This window comes from Mytilus edulis, chromosome 9 (genome assembly GCF_963676685.1).
Source record: "Mytilus edulis chromosome 9, xbMytEdul2.2, whole genome shotgun sequence".
Classification (NCBI taxonomy): domain Eukaryota; kingdom Metazoa; phylum Mollusca; class Bivalvia; order Mytilida; family Mytilidae; genus Mytilus; species Mytilus edulis.
The window spans coordinates 43227381-43249121 of record NC_092352.1 but is presented as its reverse complement, the minus strand read 5'-3'; the positions used below and the strand labels follow the sequence as shown (position 1 = coordinate 43249121).

The 21741-nt window shown below is 28.8% G+C and overlaps 1 protein-coding gene across 5 annotated transcripts in view; it reads left to right on the top strand.

Annotated features, from left to right (window-relative positions):
* The window catches only part of LOC139488410 (interaptin-like), a 34615-nt gene continuing 12874 nt past the window's right edge, over positions 1-21741 (top strand). For 2 of the 5 annotated variants that reach the window (XM_071273978.1, XM_071273976.1), the window contains exons 1-9: positions 13-156; positions 949-998; positions 3036-3176; positions 4016-4109; positions 9353-9430; positions 14250-14358; positions 19465-19534; positions 20095-20168; positions 21267-21339. In XM_071273978.1, coding sequence (XP_071130079.1) covers positions 984-998; positions 3036-3176; positions 4016-4109; positions 9353-9430; positions 14250-14358; positions 19465-19534; positions 20095-20168; positions 21267-21339 — 654 coding nt within the window. In that variant the 5' untranslated portion in view covers positions 13-156; positions 949-983. Of the gene's footprint in view, positions 157-948; positions 999-3035; positions 3177-4015; positions 4110-9352; positions 9431-10887; positions 10915-14249; positions 14359-19464; positions 19535-20094; positions 20169-21266; positions 21340-21741 lie in introns of all 5 variants that reach the window. The other 3 variants (XM_071273975.1, XM_071273974.1, XM_071273977.1) reach the window with 3 other exon arrangements.

The following is a 21741-nucleotide window of genomic DNA, read 5'->3' as shown; positions in this document are numbered from 1 at the left end:
AAATTAGCAGGTGCGCAAACTCGTAGCTGGTCGCCTACGACTTATTTACATATGGCGGCCAAGTGTGAACTTTCTCTTTCGGCAAAAATATTGAATTAATGAAATAAGGTTTATGTTGAAAATGGGAAGCTAAAAAACACCATGTCCGTTTTACAGGTAATTATCCTTATTTCCTCGCATTTGTGTACCTAATTGCATATTTAAATGGATTTATTTGGTGGTTTTAATTGATTTTTGATTGAAAATAAAAGGATGTGACATGTGAGGACTTGAAATTGAACCGAGTAGGTGATTTAACGGTAAATTATTGTACAAGTGAAGGATATCTAAATCATCTATTTGTATAAGAGAAATATCAAACAATAAATTAAATGAAAGAAAAATAAGTTAACATTATAATAATATTTATTATTTTATTAAATAGAATGAAAATGTTTATTAATGACAAATAAGATTGGTTTAAAATATGCTATTCCAGTTATATTTAAACAGAATTAAAATATGTTCTATATACAATTGATAACTGAAACTATAATACAATTTTATTCTTATAATATTTAGTCTATAATTTAATTACCAATGTCATGAATGTGTAATTAGGTGATCAGTATTTATCATGTTTACTTTGTTAGTGGTATTGATTGCAGTAATTAAATTAAACTTTGTCAAGTCCAGAATACTTATTTGACACACTGAAAGGGTAATTTTATTTGACATGTTGAAAGTGGTTCATCTAGATTAGTACATGTAGAATGATTAGTTTTTCTAAATGTTTAAGAATATGTAAATGAAGTTTGGGTTAGGAGCCAGGTTAAAGATAAAAAGTGTGATACCATGTAAACTGTAATTGTGTTGAGCTGTTAATGTGAATTTATCTGTGAGAAAACTAATAATTTAAGTTGAAAGATATTTGTATAAAAAGGATTATCAGTTTAGTTTCATATTCAGGAAGAGTAATAGATAACTAATTGTAAACAAGAAGAATGAGCAAGCGAAAGGTAACATAATACTCAAACAACATCTATTTAGACCCAGTTCTTTTATTGCATGATCTGTTGTACATAAAGATCAGTGAACCTATCTCAGATTAAAATCGTCTGTATTAGACTACACATTTCATATGCACAACCTTTTAAACTGCATGAATAAATGTGTTTGATACTAACTTGAATGTGTTTTGTTCACATATGTTGTGGGAAAAACCTATCACTGTTATATAATTGTTCTTTTTATCAATATTGGCATGGTGCATGTAGGTTCTTTGCCAGTTTAATTGAACTTTGAATTGTTGTCAACATTTTAATGTTTTTAAAAGTACAATTTTTCTCATAGTTTTTTTTTGCATTATATTTTTAGTCATGTTAGTTTGAAAAAAAGATGTACATGTGATTAGCTGCATATTTATAATTTTAACTGTATGTAGTGTTGTTTTAGGTTTCATCCATTTTCAACTGTCATCGAGTTAAAAATACAAATACTCACTGAAAGCACTATAAAATGGTATCACAAATATTTAAGATAATTAAGAATATGAAAAGATTTCAAATATAATGAACATATATACATGACATATGCGAAATGTAATGAAGGTCACATATTTTTTGCAAAAACAGTAAATTTTTATGTTATTGATGAATTTTATTGTAATTTCCATATTATGAAGAACAATAGTCATGATAGTCAAAGTACTCAATATTTGCTTCGTTTAATTCGATACTTGGTGATGGTACCATCAAAATTATACTCTGTATGTGTAACATCATATTTCTAGATCTTTGTCTTGTGTTTATTATTCATGTGTATGTTAATATAAAAGCATTTATAAATCTGGTGTTGGTTGATTCTTTTCCTCATTCTAACAAAAAAATTCTGGAAAGTATTTATCAATGACAAAAATGTATAGATATATAGATTCTACCACTGCATCGAGTGTAATACGATATGTATCCACTGGAGACAGTTAAATTTTCAAATTTAAAACGTGAGGCTTGCCCGAGCGTTTTAAATATTTAAAATTTAACTGTTGAGAGTGGATAAATATCGTATTTCACAAGATTTGGTGGTGGAATCTGTTTCTCTAATGATTTTCTAACATTATGCAGGCAAACTTATTCTTTCTTTTTGAATGATCTGCAAAAAGATGTGTTCTTTCTATGTGATGTCATCAGGCATTGTTGCCTTTTTTCATGCCGTCACAATAGGAATTTCAGAGGAGAGCAAGAAAATTCAACGTCATAATCGGATTTTAACCAATGAAGTACTGAGATCAAACGAACCACACATTGATTACATTTTTTTTATACAATGGGTGCAGAAAGGGATAAATTGACGAAGAATTAGAGAAATATATTATATATATACAATGTATCATGTATATATATATGTCGAATATAATCAAAAATAAATTTAGAACATGCATGCATGAGATTCAGGATCTTGAAAGTTATAAAAAAGAACCTTTCTTACTTATAAAATGATTGATATATATGTATAAATAGTGCAACAAAAAAGATTTAAATTATTTGAACAAGGATGAATAAATCACATACATGTATTTTATGTCATGAACATTATTACGTAACACACATTGAAACAGGAATGCAAATGTAAATGTGTATATGAACTGTACTTAAAACATTTAACAAGTAGAAAGAAACTGCCTGATAAAAAAAAATAAGAATGTATAACTTACAAAAATGACAAATGAACTAAGAAATTTAAGATGAAGACTAATTAATAACTGTTATATACGATTATTGCACTAGATTTGTGCATCTAATGAAAGTGATATGTTTACTGTTCATATCACAAATTTTATTTCAGTGAATAGGTCTCTTCATATGAACATGATGAAATATTGTTTTGTGCACTTTGTACAAAAATACACATATCACTATACAAGTGACATGCATTTTTTATAGCTAATTGTAACTAACATTTTGTTTGATAGTTAGCAGATATATGTACATTATGTACATGTAAATTTATGATCAAAACAAAAATTTGTGAATGTAAACAAGTCATTTGTATTGTAGGTTTATTTGAATTGGGCTAACTCAGTTTTAGCTGATATAGATAAAGAAGTAGAAGGGATATCCAGTATACAGGAAGGACAAGTGCTATGTCAGCTAATAGATCTTCTCTGTCCAGAAGCATGTCTTCTGCAGAAACTACAGGTATTGATTCAACAATTTTTGTTTTCCTTTTAGATTTGACGCTTTATATATATGTTGAAAATGTCAAATAGTCTTGTATATTTGAATAATGCTTAGAATTGTAAAAAAAATCATCAGAAAAGAGTCTTTAAAAGCCATAAAAATTAAAGAAATTCTATGAAAACTTATTTCCTGGCTAATAAATCAAAAAGTTGTTTGTGAATAAAAATAGATATTTATTGAATTGGCAGCAAGACTTGCATGACTTAATAAGAAAATTTAATTTACATGTAGATCTAATTCTGGGAATGTCACTTAAATGCTACTGATTCATGTGAAAGTGATCTCTTCTGACAAATCTGCTAAGTATAGCCCATTATTAGCTCTTTACCTGGAAACATATTATTTAATCAATAGAGGCTTAGTATGTCGGTACAATTTATAGATTTAATGCATGAAGAAATTGCAATAAAATCACTATCTGCTTCATTATTTTGATTAAGAGAAAATTAACAATTAACATGATTAATAGACCTATAGATGTCATGGTCAGCTGAAATATTGATCATGATATTTTATCACATATACTGTAAGTTTGATACTAAAATGGCTTGACACATACTATTTGTTAACAACTTCATGTAGAGGTACACACATGCATAGAGAATAAGTCCAGGACCAATATTTATCAACATTTAGTCCAAAAATTTAACCAAAAAAGAGTGCAAATTCATATATCAGGATTCAAAGCTTATCAGAACATTAAACACTTTATACTAGTAGATAATTTTTGCTTCTATGAAGTTCAGATGGAATACACAAATGAATACTATTTTAATGTTTACATGGTTATATTACAGGCTTCAGGGACTTCCCAGTTACCAGAAATGTACATACAGACAGCCTTAGACCACATGAGGAAGTATGGCATCAAACTGAACTTCTCAAGCCAGGGTAAGAGTAGTTTTATAGAGGGAGGTCTGGGGGGTTGGAACACCCTTTTTTTTGGACGATCAATGCATTTGAATGGGGTCATATGGTTGGACCCCCCTTTTTTTAAATGGCTGGATCCACTACCTTTTATATAGGCATTTCTAGCATATTTTATAAAGTTCTGTCAACCTGTTTAGCCCGAACTGTTCTCAGTTAATGAGGAAAGGCAGAATTGTGGGTACAGAAATTAATTTATTGGGAACCCAGCTGGTTGTCCAATGGCCCAAATAAGTCCTAAAAATAGACAGATTGAATTAAATTTATTTCAGACTTCATAGAGAACAAGAAATTGAACATAATAAATCGTCTAAATTTGAATTTCAAAAATTTCGAAACCTACACAGTTTAGTTTGATTTCTTTTTCTATTAATGATTTTATTGTCACTTTGGTATCGTCTGCTTCTTTTTGTATACGAAAGTAAATTCTTAAAGTAAACAGTTTATATTGGCAAATCAATTTTGAAGAAAATAATTTGTAGATATTAAGAAATGCCTGTTATAGAACCCCTACTATTTTGTTATAGATAATCAATATAGAATTTAAAACAAATTACATAATATGTTGGAAAGTACACAAATGTATCATTTTTAGGAATATTGAAGTTGAAAAGATTATAGTCAACTGGAAAAATTACATTAAACTACTACTTTTCAGTTTGAAGTCTATTTTATAAATTTGTTGACTTCATCACTTTTAAATGATTTGAAAATTAAAATCAGCGTGACGTGATTCAAATCATTTACCATTTAATATATAGTGAAACATTCTTACTTATGGGTAAACCTTTTGATCTTCTGTCTATTCCACTTTCAATGAATCTTATAAGCCTATTAAAAAAGTTTTTTTTTTTTTTATCCTTCTTCAAACAGTAATTGATAAAACCAGTGAAAGGTTAAGATTTAGATGATATAACAACGGTAAAACTAATTCTTTATACACGGTAATTGATTAATGCAATTAAATTAGAAGACATGTACATATCTGTTTAATTGAAAATGAGCATGCTTAAAACTGGAGATTTCAAGGGGATAATAACAAAATTACAAGTCACAGATCATCAACAAATTAGAAAAATCATTAATACTTGGTAATATAACCACAAATTCTTCTCTACTGCAATATTTAGATCAATGGTATTTTAAGGATGTAAGGAAACAGTATTAGAATTTGCATTTGACTAAACTGCTTTTAGATACTTAGGTCAAAGTGTTCGCAATCTTATTTGTTAATCATGTAGGCAGATTCATTATCCTAAAAAGAAAGAAAAAACATTTTCTGAATAATTTTAAAAGAATAATTAAAATGAAATCAACCATACAATTTACAACAATGCATCATGCTTAAATACCTTCAGGTTCTTTGTTAGATACCTGAATAGCACAATAATTATATACACGGTAGATCTATTAAATGAAAAAGAAATTAAAATGCTTAATCTTTAAGCCTGATGTTCTTTTAAACTTTTCTGCATTTATCAATTGTACAATGCATGCTTGTACTCTTTTCTTTTTTTAAATATATCCCACAAGAGTTTCAACTGAAATAGAAACCATTTAATTTGACAAGTAATTGAAATTCGCTGACTTGCACCTTTTATCATGTATTGGCAACAAAAGTAATGAGGGAATTTAAATGCAAATTCAAGAATCCAGTACAGGATTGTAAATGACAAAATAATTTGTCTCACAATCAAAATGTTTAACGCAGGTCTGATTAAAACCTAGGAACTAGTGATATGGATTTGTTTAATCAGTAATAAAACTCTATGGTTAAGATCACTTTGCCATGTTGTTTGTCCTTATGCCCTTTAAGGAATCAAGAATGTTCAAGTAGCTGAAGAAAAACATAGCTTCCTTACATGACTTTCCATGGAAAAGTCTTAGAGTTTGTAAACTTGAAAGGAATTATGCTAAACCATGCAAGTGTTTATGTGAATTTTGTCCTTTTATCAAACTTTATTGTATCTGATATGATTTAGTCCAATGACAAACAGTTTTTAGACTACACTATATAATCATGTACATGTATTTTAAGTTGGGACAAAATCAGAACAATGATTCATTTACCTCTTTATGAAATAATTACTCTCTGAGATCAGTCAGTTTTCTATGTTGTGTTTTCTGTACTGTTATAAGTCATTTGTCTTTTTTCTTGTTTTGAAATGGAACTGTTGGTTTGTTTTGACTTATTAGGTTGGATGTCCCTTTGGTATATCTTGCCTTTCTTTTAATGCTCTGTTTATGTGTTTATTTTCTGATGCTTGCCTGAACAATCTGTCTGTTACTCAACCTTATAAATGCATAAAATACAGCTTTCAAAGATATACTTATTACATGGAGTTCAACAAGAACAGTACTTATACAGTGCACATTATATAGTGAACTTGCATTTAATTCACAGTATCATAAACTTATCTCCTAGACAGGATTATAAAAAGGAGCATCGGGATTTACAGCTGCATTATTCAAATCTGTAACTGTTTCGCTGTTAAATCTTACAAAGAAAAAGTAGGTAGGACTATAAAAACCAATTCTCCATTCAAATATATGCTAATTATAAAAATTACAAGATTACTTTAATTTACATGAAAATATCAATTTGTCACTTTAAAAACTCAGAAAAAAACATCACATTAAATGCCTTATGAAACTAGCAGGATCAAATTAATTGAAGGGTTTAACTTAAGTAGATTTTTGTAGTTCAAAACACTCCATTTATTTTAATACATTGATATAAGCTTAAACATATCTTTATTTTGGCCTTTAACTGTATTCATTAGAACGATACATTCCATTTAATACAGTTCTATGTCGTTTAACATAATGATACTTTAGGCCTGTTTGGCTCCAATCGTCCATCTAAATTCTGCCAAATGATATTTCAGTTGATTAAGAACAAATTAAAATGTAGTTGTAGTTCATACATTGTTCTGTCGTCATTGACGGAATTATGAAAAGGTCATAATTTATTATTAATATTCTATAGTTAACACTTGTAATATTTGTTGTCCGATAAGCACAATTTTTGTCCTGATTTAAGTACCTGCCAATTGACCAAAAATATTTTGAATGGTACTCTAAAGATTTGGAACAATTTATTTCTAAAGAAGTGTTTAATATTCCAGACATTATTTGAATATTTACATAATTATATTTTGGTTCTGTGACAAGAAAAGTGGTCTATTATAAAATAATTTGTAGAATGTACTTTAAATGTTGTTAGAGTTGTTGAAGGGCTTTTAAAGACATTTTGAGGCATTGATAATTTTAAACCCTCAAAACACTTGTATTAAACTCAATTGTGAGAACTTTCATACATGTATGAAGACTGTTTTCTTTTGAAAGGAGGGATATAAGTTTGAATGTTGTTTGTTTTTTCCCTTATACTGGGCATATACAAGTCTATAAAAGTAGTATGATTGCCAATGAGACAACCCTCCATAAGAAAACAAAATGACACAGAAATTAACAACTAGTCTATAGGTCACTGACTTCATATTCAAATAGGATTTGTTCTTAAAAAAATCATAAAGAGTGCATTCCTAAGGTTAACCTGGATAACCCATGTTAATGCATTTTCAGCTGACCTGAGTCTCTTCTATATCTTTCTCCAAATAAATTTTAAAGCTTGCTTCTAAGGAGTTTATTACTTAAGGGAAAAGAATATCCTTTTCGTTCAATTTATCTTTTTGACCAACATTGGTCTAAGTTTACACCAAATTTCACATCAGGTAGAAATCTTTTACTTTATATGATATACTAGTAGTCCTTTTTGGTTTATAGCTCTTCATCCTTTTAAAATTATTCGGATATTCAAATATTTAGTCCTCGAGCATCACTGAAGAGACATGGATTGTTGAAATGCACATCTGATGCAGAAACATCGGCCCTGTTGATGTTATTACAAAATGTACTACAATGTATATATGACAAGTCCATAACCCATGCTCACAGACAATGGCAAATAAAAACAAATTTAGAAATGCATGTTCTATTTGCATAGTGCAATAGAATTACATATAATATTTAAATATAAATATAAACTACAGGCTAGGTTAAATAAGTACAGGAATTGCAAAAAGTCATTGTGATTATTAAAAATTACCCAGTGGCATAATACTCAATTCATAATTCAATAATTGTTGTCTAATAACTCCTAACACAATGAGTTGCAAGAATAAAATCTAAACAATTACAAATTTGAAATCAATTATTCAATTTAATCCCTCCTTGACCTTAATTAAATTAAATTCTAAAATTTGAAATTAATATCCCCTGATTGTTATTTAGATAATTAGATATTTGAGTGTGTCCATGCTGTTGGTCGCATGTTTGACTTGTGTATCCTTGGAGGATATTTACTATATCATACAAATCTTGCATACTTCAGTTTATTGTTGACTTTGTTTTACAAGTTGGTAATTGAATTTAATTGTATATTTGACCAATTTTACACCTGTGGTAAGTTTTTAATTTGATTACACAAAATTAGTGTTTTTACCTGATTAAACATTGAAATGTTTATTGGTTCTATACAGTGTCCAAATATCTTATTGATTGAAGATTTTTGTTTGAAAGAAGCAAAATATTATGATAAATGTAGAAAAAGTAAGTGATTTTATTTTAAATTATTTACATCTTTCTGGTACATAAAACTTATGGTGCTAAATTTGAAGTCATGTCATTAAGATCTGTCAACACTCAGGGCTTGACAGTCTGGACACCTGTCCATCATTTGAAACTGTTTTGTACAAGTATCTAGGATAGATGTATCTTCTCATTGATTCTTTGTTGTAAGGATGCTGTCTAAATATAAATTCTTTGTATGTATGTTCTCATTATCAAGAACAACTTTGTCTTTATTGTGGTATGCTTAAAAGTCAGAAGTCCTACACCTCAGTAAAATAAAAAATTGATTCAGGCAGTGAGGAACTGAGTGTGTCAACAAAACCTAGAACTGGTCAAAGTCCAACATAAGTCTGACATCTGATTGCCTTTGAGTATATCAGACAATCCCAAGCCCTTTCTTGTCACACAAAAAGCTGTCAAGACATCAGAAAAATCTCTAAACTACCCTAGGCTAAAAATAGTTTTGATGGAATAGGAAATACCTAATAGAGTTATTGGCGCTAACTATAATTTAAGGAAAACATATATTTTGATTATAATATTGCTCAATGAATTTTTCATTTTTCTGTTTCCAGATATAGCAGATGGTGATATAAAATCCATGCTAGATGTCTTGTGGCTTATTATACTTAATTACGGGATACATAATATAAGTAAGTCAAACAGTTAGTCATTTATAGTTGGATGAATGTTAGAAAATAGTCGCATACAATAAGTAGATTTATTTGGTTTATGTGTTTTCTTTTAAAAGTAGACATCTTGTTGATTTTTTTAGTAGATTAACTTATTTTACAGATTTAAGTTGATGCATGTATAGAATATATGAAGTTATTAAAGACACATGGTATTCATAGCAAAGAATAAGAATGCAAAAACTTTAAGTGGGTAGAATCATGGCAGAACACATTTGACAGTTGAAAACTAACTGTCAAAAAAATAAACATTAGGAATTGCATTTATTTTTAGAAATGAATGTTAAAGCATACAAAAATCAGTTACTGAAAAGATTACTGATTACATGGAAATTTATGTTAAATCTTCAAACTTATTACTTATTATTAACTTTTTTCGATTTATTTTGAAGGAACCACACAAGTGGATAATTTCATTAAAGGTACAACTGTCCTTTTGCTAATATTCTTACCAATAAATCTCAAGACCCTTTGACTTATAGACATAATATAGATATAACCCTTTCTTCAGTATAATTTACAGTTTCTGATATCTGTTTATTGGGATAATCTCTTCCTTGAGGTGGTGACTTTATTTACTTTAAATTACTGCCCAACCATAATGTCTAACAATACAATTTTCAGATCCTGGTTTATATTAACTTGGTGTATGTTTACCTTTTGATCTGTTTATTTATATTACAGCTATTTTAACTTTGTTACTGCTTTGACAGAAGAAACTGTTTATCTTTTTGAAAGATTTTATACAGAAATTAATAATTGTATTATAAGTCTATGGGAATTTAACACTCTTTAGGGTGTGGGATGTGGGATATAGGGGTACAAAAAGTAGGATATAAGAAAGAGAAGCATTTTAATTGGGAATGAGCATCCCCAATGTCACTTCCTGTTCATGTTTTGAAGAAACTTTGTAACAAACTGAGACTTATCTGCTCTTGCTGAATTTTAACATATTGGTGATTCTGATCTTTTCTATAACACAATTAAATATCATCAATTAAAAGAGGGGCCTCAATGGCCAAGTGGTCTAAGTAGTTACTACTAATGTCACTAGCCAGTCAACACTGAGGTTGTGAGGTTTCCCCCCGCTCATGCGGGTGCACTCAAACTCCAATCTTAATTGACTAAAATAGTCAGTTTTCCGATCTAAGGTTGGTGGATTTCTCCAGGCAGGAGGAAATTGGCCTCCATGAAATACCCCAAAGATGGTGCTTAAAAGTGACATTAAAACACAAAAATTCAAAATCAAATCCAAACAATTAAAAGAAAAGCTCATACACGCTTTCAGAAACAGAGTTTTATTTTCTGGAAAGCAATACATGTCATAAAGTGTCAACAGTATTTTTATGACAGTTTTAGAATAGCTGTAATATTGTTCCTCCAAAAATCTGTTTTATTTATAATACTGTTTATTCTAGGTGCATATTGTGATGATTTTAACACAAGTAAGTTTTGGGTGTGTTGCCCGGAATCTAGAATGTATATTGTATAATGTCACAAGAGTTATCTCCCATTATTGCACTTTACTTGATATTGTTATACATCAACAACAAAAAATATGCACCATGTATCATAATCTATTACTTATTTTCATATGTATTTAATGGTATTTCAACCTATCCTGAGCACAATTTTTAAGTAACTTATGCATCTTTGTCATTTGGTCTCTGGTGGACAGTTGTCTCAAAGGCAATCATACTACATCTTCTCACTTATAAATTGCATGACTGGTTGTGTTTGAATTTTTACCAAGTATTTCGGACAAGGATTAACTCTATTATTGCCTAAGTTTAGTGAAAATGGAAAGAAAATGTTTAATATCAATTTATTTGGCTAAGAAAAATGATGATTCAGTAATCTGAATAAAAGTTTCATCTTACAGTGAAGGTTACCAGGTATTATAAGCACATCAGGAACCACAACTAAATGTTAGCAATGAATAGGAATTTGTATGAATGAATCATGATTAGATAATTGATGTAGAAATAGAAATATTTAGATGAATCATGATTTGAAAGATCATGATGTGATTAAGGCCATGAACACAAGAATCATGATTTAGATCATGGATGTAGAACTATTAGTAATAATTGTATATAAAATGCTTGTAGAACATGAAAGAGCTTACTAAATATGTATAAAATTATAAATATATATAGGTTTAACATTTTTGCTGACAAATTATATTTATGTATGCAAATTATATAAAAGATGTAGAGCTTACACCACCATGTTACAAACTATAAGTAATAAAAAAGCTATTTAATAAAGACCTACAGTAGTTTTGCAATTTAAAAGAGCTCTAGTGTGTTTATAATTTGTTAGTTGATTGATTTAGGGCATTCTGACATGTCAGACCCTTTTATATTATAATAAAAACATAAATAATCCGCAACCAATTTTTTTGGACAATGACACACTGTAGGAAAATTAAACACCTAATTTTATACCATTCCCACAGTCCGCTTAAATATTAACAAGGGTTGATAACTCCTTTGTTCTACAATAGATCTATTCACACTTCTATACAATAGGACATAGGAAAGATTCACCAAAGATAAATGTCATATTTAAAAGAGGATTAAATAACAATCGTCAGAACAGTCTGAATTTGAAATGCTTACTTAAGTTTTTTATGTTTTATTTTGGTTTATTTTTGTTGAATGAGCGAATGACATACACAAGTACTCGGTGTGAAAATGAGAGCTTCTTATCATTTAAAGTAGATGACTATTAAACATTTAAATTACTTTTGTAAGGATTGCTTCAATTCATTTCAGTTTACTGGTAGTTTATTTTTATAATCAAGTTTTTTTAATGTCAGGAGTAGACTCGGTACACATTTTGAATAGTGTTTAAAAATGATTTTCAAATCTTAAATATGTTTTTGCTCTCATCAGATGCGTTTTTGTTTATATAATAAAATTTAGAAAGCAACGACTCTATGTTTCAATCTTGAGAAATAATTATCTTGAACTTTTTTCCTTGGTATATAAGGTGTGATTAGCTCATAACTGCTGTAATGTATGTGTATAGAACTTACTGTAATTTGTCAAAAGAATAGAGTTTGAATAAAGGAGATTAGAGTTGGACAGTAACTTAAAAACTTCCGTTTAACAAAATAAATAATTAGAGTTTTTCATTCCTTGAACTAGACATGTATCTTATCAAACAGATATTTATAAGATAATTTTTGGTAATTCATGTTACAAATTGAGGGAACAATTAACTAAAAATCCCAGTTGGACTAAATTTTCCAATAACTTCAAGATTTGCTATCTCAAACTTATTCTTTAAATTAAGCTAGACTTGTTCAACTTCTTGTATGAGAGACCTTTAACCAAAACACTTGAGTTTATGGTCAAAATAAAACTACAACGATCAAGAGCTTTGCCATGTTTACACAGAAATAGCTATCACAATTATAATGTCCGTCAAAGGCTTTGATTTTATTGCTTAAAATAGATTATACCAATATCAAACTATAATGACCGTACATACACTGTTAAGAATTTCACCTTATTGCAGTTTTAAATTTAATGTCAATATTTGATATATATATTGATTTTTCTGATCCCGTTATATACTTAGTTATACAGGTCTTGTACCTATCCTACAATTTTAATACAGACATTCTAAAAATATTTTATTTTGGAATAGTAAGGTGATATGTACATAAGAAATCTGATTTAATGAATAATTTAAGATATAAGGTGGTATTATATTAAATCTAAAATCAACCGATATGTGGAAATGTATTGATCTGATAAGTCAAATTAGGAGAAATTCATCGTTGAGTACGCCCAATAAGAATACGACGGGGAGAATTGTTAGGAAATGCTAATAGATTGCATTATGACATGGGAATGTGATATCCTGTAGTGATATTCAAATCTTTTTTTTATGTACCAGAATTTGTTTATATAGATTTTCTAAACATTTGTTCTGTTCATGTGTAGTTTGTGGATGGGCCTATGAGATTTACTGTAAATTTGAAGGCAATTTGTTGATATTCAATTCCATGCAAATTATATATTTAACCCATTAACCATCTGAATTTAGTATGAGAATTGATCCTTCAACACCTATATTCACAATTTTTTTGGAGTTGAAATTTTGATATAAATCAGATGATCTAAGTACACCTACTACAAAAAACAAGAAAAGATGAAGCCTTGTTTAACATACCATTAGAATATCACCTAATAGTTTTGATAACATTCCTAAAAACTCAGAAATTTAGGATTCTTCTGTAGGTTTAAACATATAAGTTTTAAAGGTTAAGATGTAAAGAATGGAAGTCAATCTTTAACTAAACAAATTAAATGGTTTTGTTTAATTCATGTGAATTCAACAGTAAAATAATTGTAAATAAATAATTAATTTTATTTAATAAACAATTGTATCTTAATTTGGACATATCAGTAAACAAATTCTTTACAAATTTAAAAGTTTAAACATTTTTGCTCATTCAATGAATGTGGTATGACACAGGTCCTAACATATTCCTTTTCCCACTCGAGAATCTTGTCTTGTTAAAAATTCACAGGTATAAATTATTTAGTATTTATTGGTAAAATGTTAGAAAATAAAATCTATAAACTTATTTGAATTTTATGTGTTGACTATTTTTATGTTTTGAAAGGTGTGAATTTGAATAAGGCCATCATGTTTACTTATAAATCTTTTTATGTGCACGTTATTGTAGCTGTTAAGATATATTTGTGTCGTTAAAAAGTTGATTGATGTAGAAATAAACCAGGATTTGGTGTATTTACAGGGAGAAATGCCCATCAAAGATCAGTAGGAATAGGAAAGAAACTATTATTGGAATGGTGTCAACGACAGTTAGATACAGATTTTGATTCTAGGAATACCCTCACATACAAGTAAGTATATGGTTTTCATCAAGAGAGGATAACCTGGAGTTTTTGTTTTTTTTTCTTCAAATTTTCATAAACAAAGTTTTTATTGTAATCTTGAATTGTACTATTTATACTATTATGATGGATAAAAGATGATGATGGGATGGATCCTGCTTTTCCTATGTAAAAGTTGCAATGATAATTATAAGTCTAAGTCTTTTTTAAAGAGGGTAAGGATGAGTTTTTCAGAATAGAGAATATTTAGCCAATACTTCAGAAAAATGGGACAAAAAACACATCTACTAGCTGAAAAAAAACCCAAAAATAGAATATAAAGAATAGAGATTTATGTGCCAAAATAAATAATAGAGAAAAATTGCTTATAGAATAAAGAAAACAGGATTGAAGGACAAACTCCTGCATCCATACCCTCTTTATAAAATTTGGTACAGACTTCCATAATGCATGTAATGGTACCCTTTTCATCTAAAGGTCCTAAAAAACACAATAATGTATCAACGATTACTGTATCACCTTTAAGCACCAGCTAGATGTTTCACAAAATATAGTCAGACCTACAACCAGTTGTAACTTGTAAGCCTTATCATCTCTCTTACTAGTAAACTAGTAATTAGTCTTTTTGACTACTATGATTTGCTTTTGGTGTGAAAATTAATGATTAAAATTTTGCTGTACTAGTAGTACATGATTTTAATTTTAATTTCCTTTTTATAACTAAGAACATTTTAAAATGCATGAATTGTTCACATATAGATTATGATTCATTATAAGAGGGTTTGGATGGGGTTAAATGATTAAAGAATAATGCCCTTAAAAAATGAAGATTAGAGAATAACGGGCAAAAAAAATGAAGATTAGAGAAAAAAAGGGTTATTTTTTTTGAAGATTAGAGAAAAAAAGGGTTATTTTTTTTAAAGATTAGTGAAAAAAGGGGTGAAAATTAAATGTTTACAGAATAACAGACAACTCATCATCAGCAAGAATGTTATGTATCTTTTAATATTTCAAAGTTTCCAAAGCCATAATATGAACTTTTGCAATTTTCACGTCTAAGGATACAAATGAGCTCGGAGATACATGTGTCAATAACAGATTTTAGATGTATTTAAAGTTGTTTATGGATTTTGTAAGATTCAAGTATTTTTAAACAAGTCAATCAAAAATCATAAGTCTCACAAGCACACATCTTTTGACTTTATATACATATGCGAGTAATGTGCACATACAAGTTTCTAATGCATGTAAAACACCCTGCTCTCAGATACAAGTCGTAGAAATCTATCTGGTTTCATTTTCTTGTGTTCATTATGTAAAACCTTTTCAAGTGCATACCAGTTCGATATTTCAAACCAGATAAGATCAACTTTTTACAGTTACATTTGGCGAATATTAAAACATGAACCACAAATTAGTTTAAATGTTACATATTACTATTGAATTCAAACGGTAGTATTGAATAGGCAAGTGTTTTCCTGGCGTGATTACATGGTTTGCCGACAGATGACGCATTTTATATTTCAATATATTAAATTTCAACATGCAATTTTCTTTATATATAATTACGTTATTTAAAATTTCTTTTAAAGTTCAATTCCCTAATGTTAGTTATCAATAAGGTTGATCATTATCAATATATATTATTTAAAGGTGGTATTTACCCCGTTAGAACCAGGTAATTTACGGCTGAAAGGAGGCTGTCTTTTAATACTACCCTACATAATAGAAACATTTTCCTTTTCAATGAACACAGTCTAAAATACTTCTGTGTGTAAAAGAGATAAATTGATCTCTACCTGTAAAATCTCTCAGGTTTATTTGTCCTTAGAAGTTTTATTGAAGAAATATTTTAAAATAAAGGAGAATGTGTCCATGGGACACAGATGATTCCCCCTCTTGCATATAATGTTATAAAGGGACTTAACTAGAGAACTGTTAAAGTGATGCCACCCAAATTTGATAAATTGGTCTGTATTTTATGATAATAAGCATTGTGTATAACTTTTATAAGATTTGATTGAGGCAAACTAAAGTTAGAGATGGAAAACCGATTTTGGGATGTACATATAAATGAACGGACAAGGGTAACACTTAATGACCCCTTTGCCTAGTTGATGAGAGTGAATAAGTATACGAAAGGAATATAATGACAAAATTTGTACTTGCAGCATAATGTATATGATCATGCAATATTTTTTGTACCAATTTATTGGTTACTAAGTTTCAAATAATAAAATTTTGATGGGATCATGGGGAAGGAAAGGGTTCCAAAAAAGAAGGGGATAAGGGTTGAAAATATTAAGGTAACCAGTTTGGATGGGAGTGCTAGCCTAATGAAGGCTAGTATTAAAAGTAACTAAGCTATATGGTCAAGTGGATGTTAGAGGGAAGTGTGTGTGTGTATCACTATGAGCTATATTCAAATGAACACCTTTTGGATCAATATGAGGAATATCTATATAAATATTTCATGATCTACTGTGGTTGATCATTTACAATACTTATTAAAAGTTAAATCTGATTATTGTTCAATTATGTAAACAATGCATTCAACATAGTCAATTACGTTTTCAAAAAGTCAATATTAAAAGTGATATTATTCTGGGGTTAATCAGATAAAAATCTATTAAAATTTTTAAATCACTTGTATGTATTTGTCATCTTTATATAATGAAGGTTAAAGATTTTTAGCGAAACAATTTAAAAATTTTGAAGAATAAGCAATACATCTTTTGGTCAAATTTCTTAAAATGTAAAGAAGCCAGCTTATCTATACATATTTGATAGAAATTTTTATATAAAGGGCAGGAATATATATATGATCAAAGCCTTAGGTGGGAAGATTTACCAGACTGCATCGTAATTCGAATAATTAGATCAGTGGAATATAACGACTGAATTAATTGGGTTAACTCTTACTATAATACTATGTGTTTTTGAATGAATATAATTTCACTTGATTATATCCCAAATAACACCAACATGGACAGGTTTATGGTCCTGCCTCCATCATGTTATGGAAGCATGCTTTGTTTAGAAGGAATGGCTGAAGGTATGAACCTAGGGTCCGGTGATCTGTAGGTGTTGGGTATGTCAAGTCTTCTTTGGACTGTTTCCATATGAATAACTACATTCATAATCTGGCTAAGTGTGCAGATCTAGTTGTGGTTCAAAGTAGGGGTCATTTATTTATTTCACAACAGCATGTTTTTTTATTCTCAGAATGAACAATTAAGTGATGTAGATTAAATGTCTATTCATTCATCCATCTAGTTTTATGATGGTGAGACTACCATAATTTATTTTGTGAGACTACCATATTTTATTATAACGTACATATACAAATGTTGTATCTGCTTTTTGTGACCTGCCAAAAAAAAATTGCTTTTCTTCCTGTTTTGTACAAATAAATTTTAAAATTCACTAGGAATCAACATATATTTACATTATAATAAATCTAAGTTTACAACCTCTTATAAACAGAAGTAGTTTTTATATCATTTTAAAATTTATATCGCTGTCAGATGATAAAAATTCAAGTTGACATAAAATTTCTTATCAACAATTTTCACTTCAAAGTCAAATTGTATTTCACCTTATATGTTAGTAAAATATTGTACTTTGAAGTGTTCTAAATGGCGATCCAATTGAAAACATTCTTTTTAAAAACTTTCTGACATTAGAGGCTTGAAAAGTAATACAAAACATTAGGACAAATATATAAGTTTCTTTATTGTATATTTAAAGAACCTGATCAAATATTTGTATGAGGGGATTTTAACATTTTTAGTGTGTTGTTGCATTTAAAACACATTGAAATCATGAATGAACATGTTGAAAAAGTTTGGAGTGTGTTTATAATTATTTAATTTATGAGCTTTTTATTATTTTTCTATTGATTTTAAATGTATTTGCACTTAAAAAATGTTTTTACAAGTTATAAGAAGTGGGTTTTTTAAAATATATATTTACACCAGTTATAATATGTGGTAGTTTAAAATGTACATATCAATAATAATGTCCTTCTCAAATTTTCTCCATTTTTTGTCTGTTAGACTTTATCTGTATTGCATTATCTCTATACATTGTAAGTACTTAAACAGGCCTAATTTATGAAAATTAATGGTTTTGACCTCAAAAAATTTCATGTAGGGGAATAAAAAATTTACCACCCTGTCCTTACCCCTTGCAGGTCTCTTGTGGATATTTTTTACTTAATCTAATAAATTCTTCAATTGAAATATTGAGCCATATAAAAAAAATTAGAATAAGGTACACTACAAAAAGAGAAGTTTAATAAAAAAAATACTGAAGAATAATTGCATACCATAAATACATAAAAATAATTATAATCAAACAGATCTCAAGATTTATTGCCTGCATATCAATAGAAATATTTATAAGCTTACATACTTTTAGGGGTAGAAAATTTGTAATTCATAATATGCAATTAAGGTGTATGACCATAAAGCCATCAAAAATATATTTTTACATATATTTATATAAGTATTGTGATGATAATATATATATATACCAGTTCCTTTGTCCAGTCTTTAACTTTTTGAATGCACTTATATGGTGTTAATTTCACTTAAGTGAGTTAAGCCTTCATAATATGCTAATAAGATAAACCTTAAGAATTTTTAATAAAATAAAATTTCGTCAAAAGCTGTTTACACTCGTTAATGTTTTTATTGGGGATCAAGTCATGTTTGATCATTGGATAATATTTGTTTAATATTCTGTGTAATTTACACACCTAGTAAGTTAAGCAAGTGTGATTATAAATATTTTAGTCTGTTACACAATGTGAAAAAAAGACTTCCTTAAAAGATCATAATGGGTATAAAAGGCATTCTTCATGCAATATTTTTTCAAGGTTTTATTGCAATTTTTTTCCTGCTATAAGTCCCAGTCAATCCTCTCGACAGTACTAAACTTAATAATCTAGTGTTTTATTTGACCTTGTCCTAAGTATGCTCCAAGTTTTGCCACTAGAATTTAACAAACAACTACCTTAAATAAGTAAACAAAATATATACATGTTTGAAACATGTCAAAAATAAGATTCAATTTATTGATTTGTAATTTTTTTGTGTAATTGTATTACAGCCTATGCACTGGTGACTGGTTCATCAAATTACTGAAGAAATATTCCAGCGTTTCTGCCATTGCTTCAGAGGTATGTATTATGACTACTTTCAAAATTTCTAATGTAAAACCATTCAAACAGGAAAAGCAACGGTCTAATCGATATAAATAACAAGAAACAAGAAACACTTACGACCCACATCAACAAACAACAGCAACTGAAAAACAGGTTCCTGGCCTAGGACAAGTGCAAACAAATGCAGCAGGTTTAAACATTTAAACAGGCACCAACCTTCACCCTAACCTGAATCAGCAGTCAATCGCAAGGACATAATATATATAAATAAATACATTGATAAAATGAAAATGCTATGTTTTTTCTGAATTTCACCTTTAATGTCCCTTATCCTACCTATTAATTTTGTACAAATGAAAGTTTGAAACCTAAATATACCCTGAACTATTAAGAAAATAAGATGTGGTAAATAAACAAATTTTTTTATCAGGATAGCATCTACTATGTAGAACGAATGTAATGGTAATACCTTTTAACTTATTTTTTAATGGAAGAATGCATTTCTTAAGACTCAATGATGCACACATAATACATTAATTTTTTTTCACCACAAAATTTTATATATTGTATTTCAGGATAAAGCTGAGCAGTTGAAGATTCTTTTAGATTCAATAGAAAAACAGTATTCAATTAAAAGCAGTATTATAAAGTAAGTCTTCTCAAGATTTTATACAGACTGGCTGAATATAATGAGCTTGTATAATTTGAGTAATACACTTTTATGTTCAAATATATTTAGTTTTGGAATTTTATTTGATCTTTTTTTTGTATTTTAGACGTGGCACATTCTTTTCACATCATTTTAAAAATAAGAAAAAAATCTTAAAAGTTTACAAAAGCAACTGTTTTAAAATTTTTAGTCTCTTGATGAAGTCTGCTATATGAAAATTTATAGATTACATTCTTAGCTAAAAATAATGTATCATAGCTTAACAGAGCTGAAATCATCTGCCATAAACACAATATTCGGCAACAGAAAAAAACCACAACAAAAATTATAGGATTTTACGAAAGACAGGCACTACCCAGACAGGAATTTGAACTTTGTATGCCTCGCCTAAGGGCATTATGTTTTTAGGTCTGTGCGTCTTTTAGTTTGTTCGTATGTTTATCCGTATGCCTCGCTTCATGTTAAAGATTTTTGGTCAAGATAGTTTTTTATGAAGTTGAAGTTCAATCAACTTAAAACTTAGTACACATGTTCCCTATGATATGATCTTTCTAATTTTAATGCCAAATCAGAGTTTTTACTCCCAATGTCACTGTCCACAGAAAGATATTGCGAGTGGGGCATCCATGTAATATGGACACATACTTGTTATGTTCTGAATTAAATATACAAAGTTTTTGATATTCACAGTGAATTAAATTTAATTCAATATTTAAGGAATGACTAATGTTTTTTCTGTCTTTGAAGAAATAACATAAAAAATTTGGTGCACACTGAATGGTTATTTAACAGTGTGCACCACATTTTTTATGTTATTTTGAATAGACAGAAAAAATATTAAAGTCATTTCTTATAATTTAATTCTAAATTCCATTTTTAAACTGTAGAAAACCATGAAAAAACGTTGATGACGTCACGGTCACATGACTAAATTATGTCTATGGGCTCATAACAAAATAACGTCAGCCAATCAGAAGACGTGTTACATCCAAAATTAAATTATCTACATTTGACCTTGGACAGGCTTTGTTAAAATACTTCTAAGGTATACTAATGATTAGTTTGATTATTTTTCAGTGCCTCAGACATTGTAGATGGTACAGTAGATGAGCATACGTTGATGATCTTTGTTTCCCTCTTACAGAGAAAGGTAAAATCATTATAGGATATATTTATTATAACTAAACACAATCTTCAAGCATGTAGAGGTATCTGCTGTATGAACATACTAATGAATGTATCGTGGATATTGTTATTACAAGAGTTTTGATCATGAGAAAACCTGGAGCATGCTTAAAGCTTATATGATCCAAAATTAAAATGAAGGAAAATATGGAGTAAATTTTAATCAGAAGCTGAACAGAAGTATGTTGGATAGGTATATCAGGCTACCTACAGCCATCTCAATGGATATTTTTGTGCAGATTTATTAGAAACTTTCTTGCCAGTATAGTTGAAATTTGTTGTGGGTTTTAAAAAGATGTCCATCATAATATTGGCCTTTTAATTTCACTTTAAAGTTTATATAAGAAAAAAATCAACTTCCAAATTC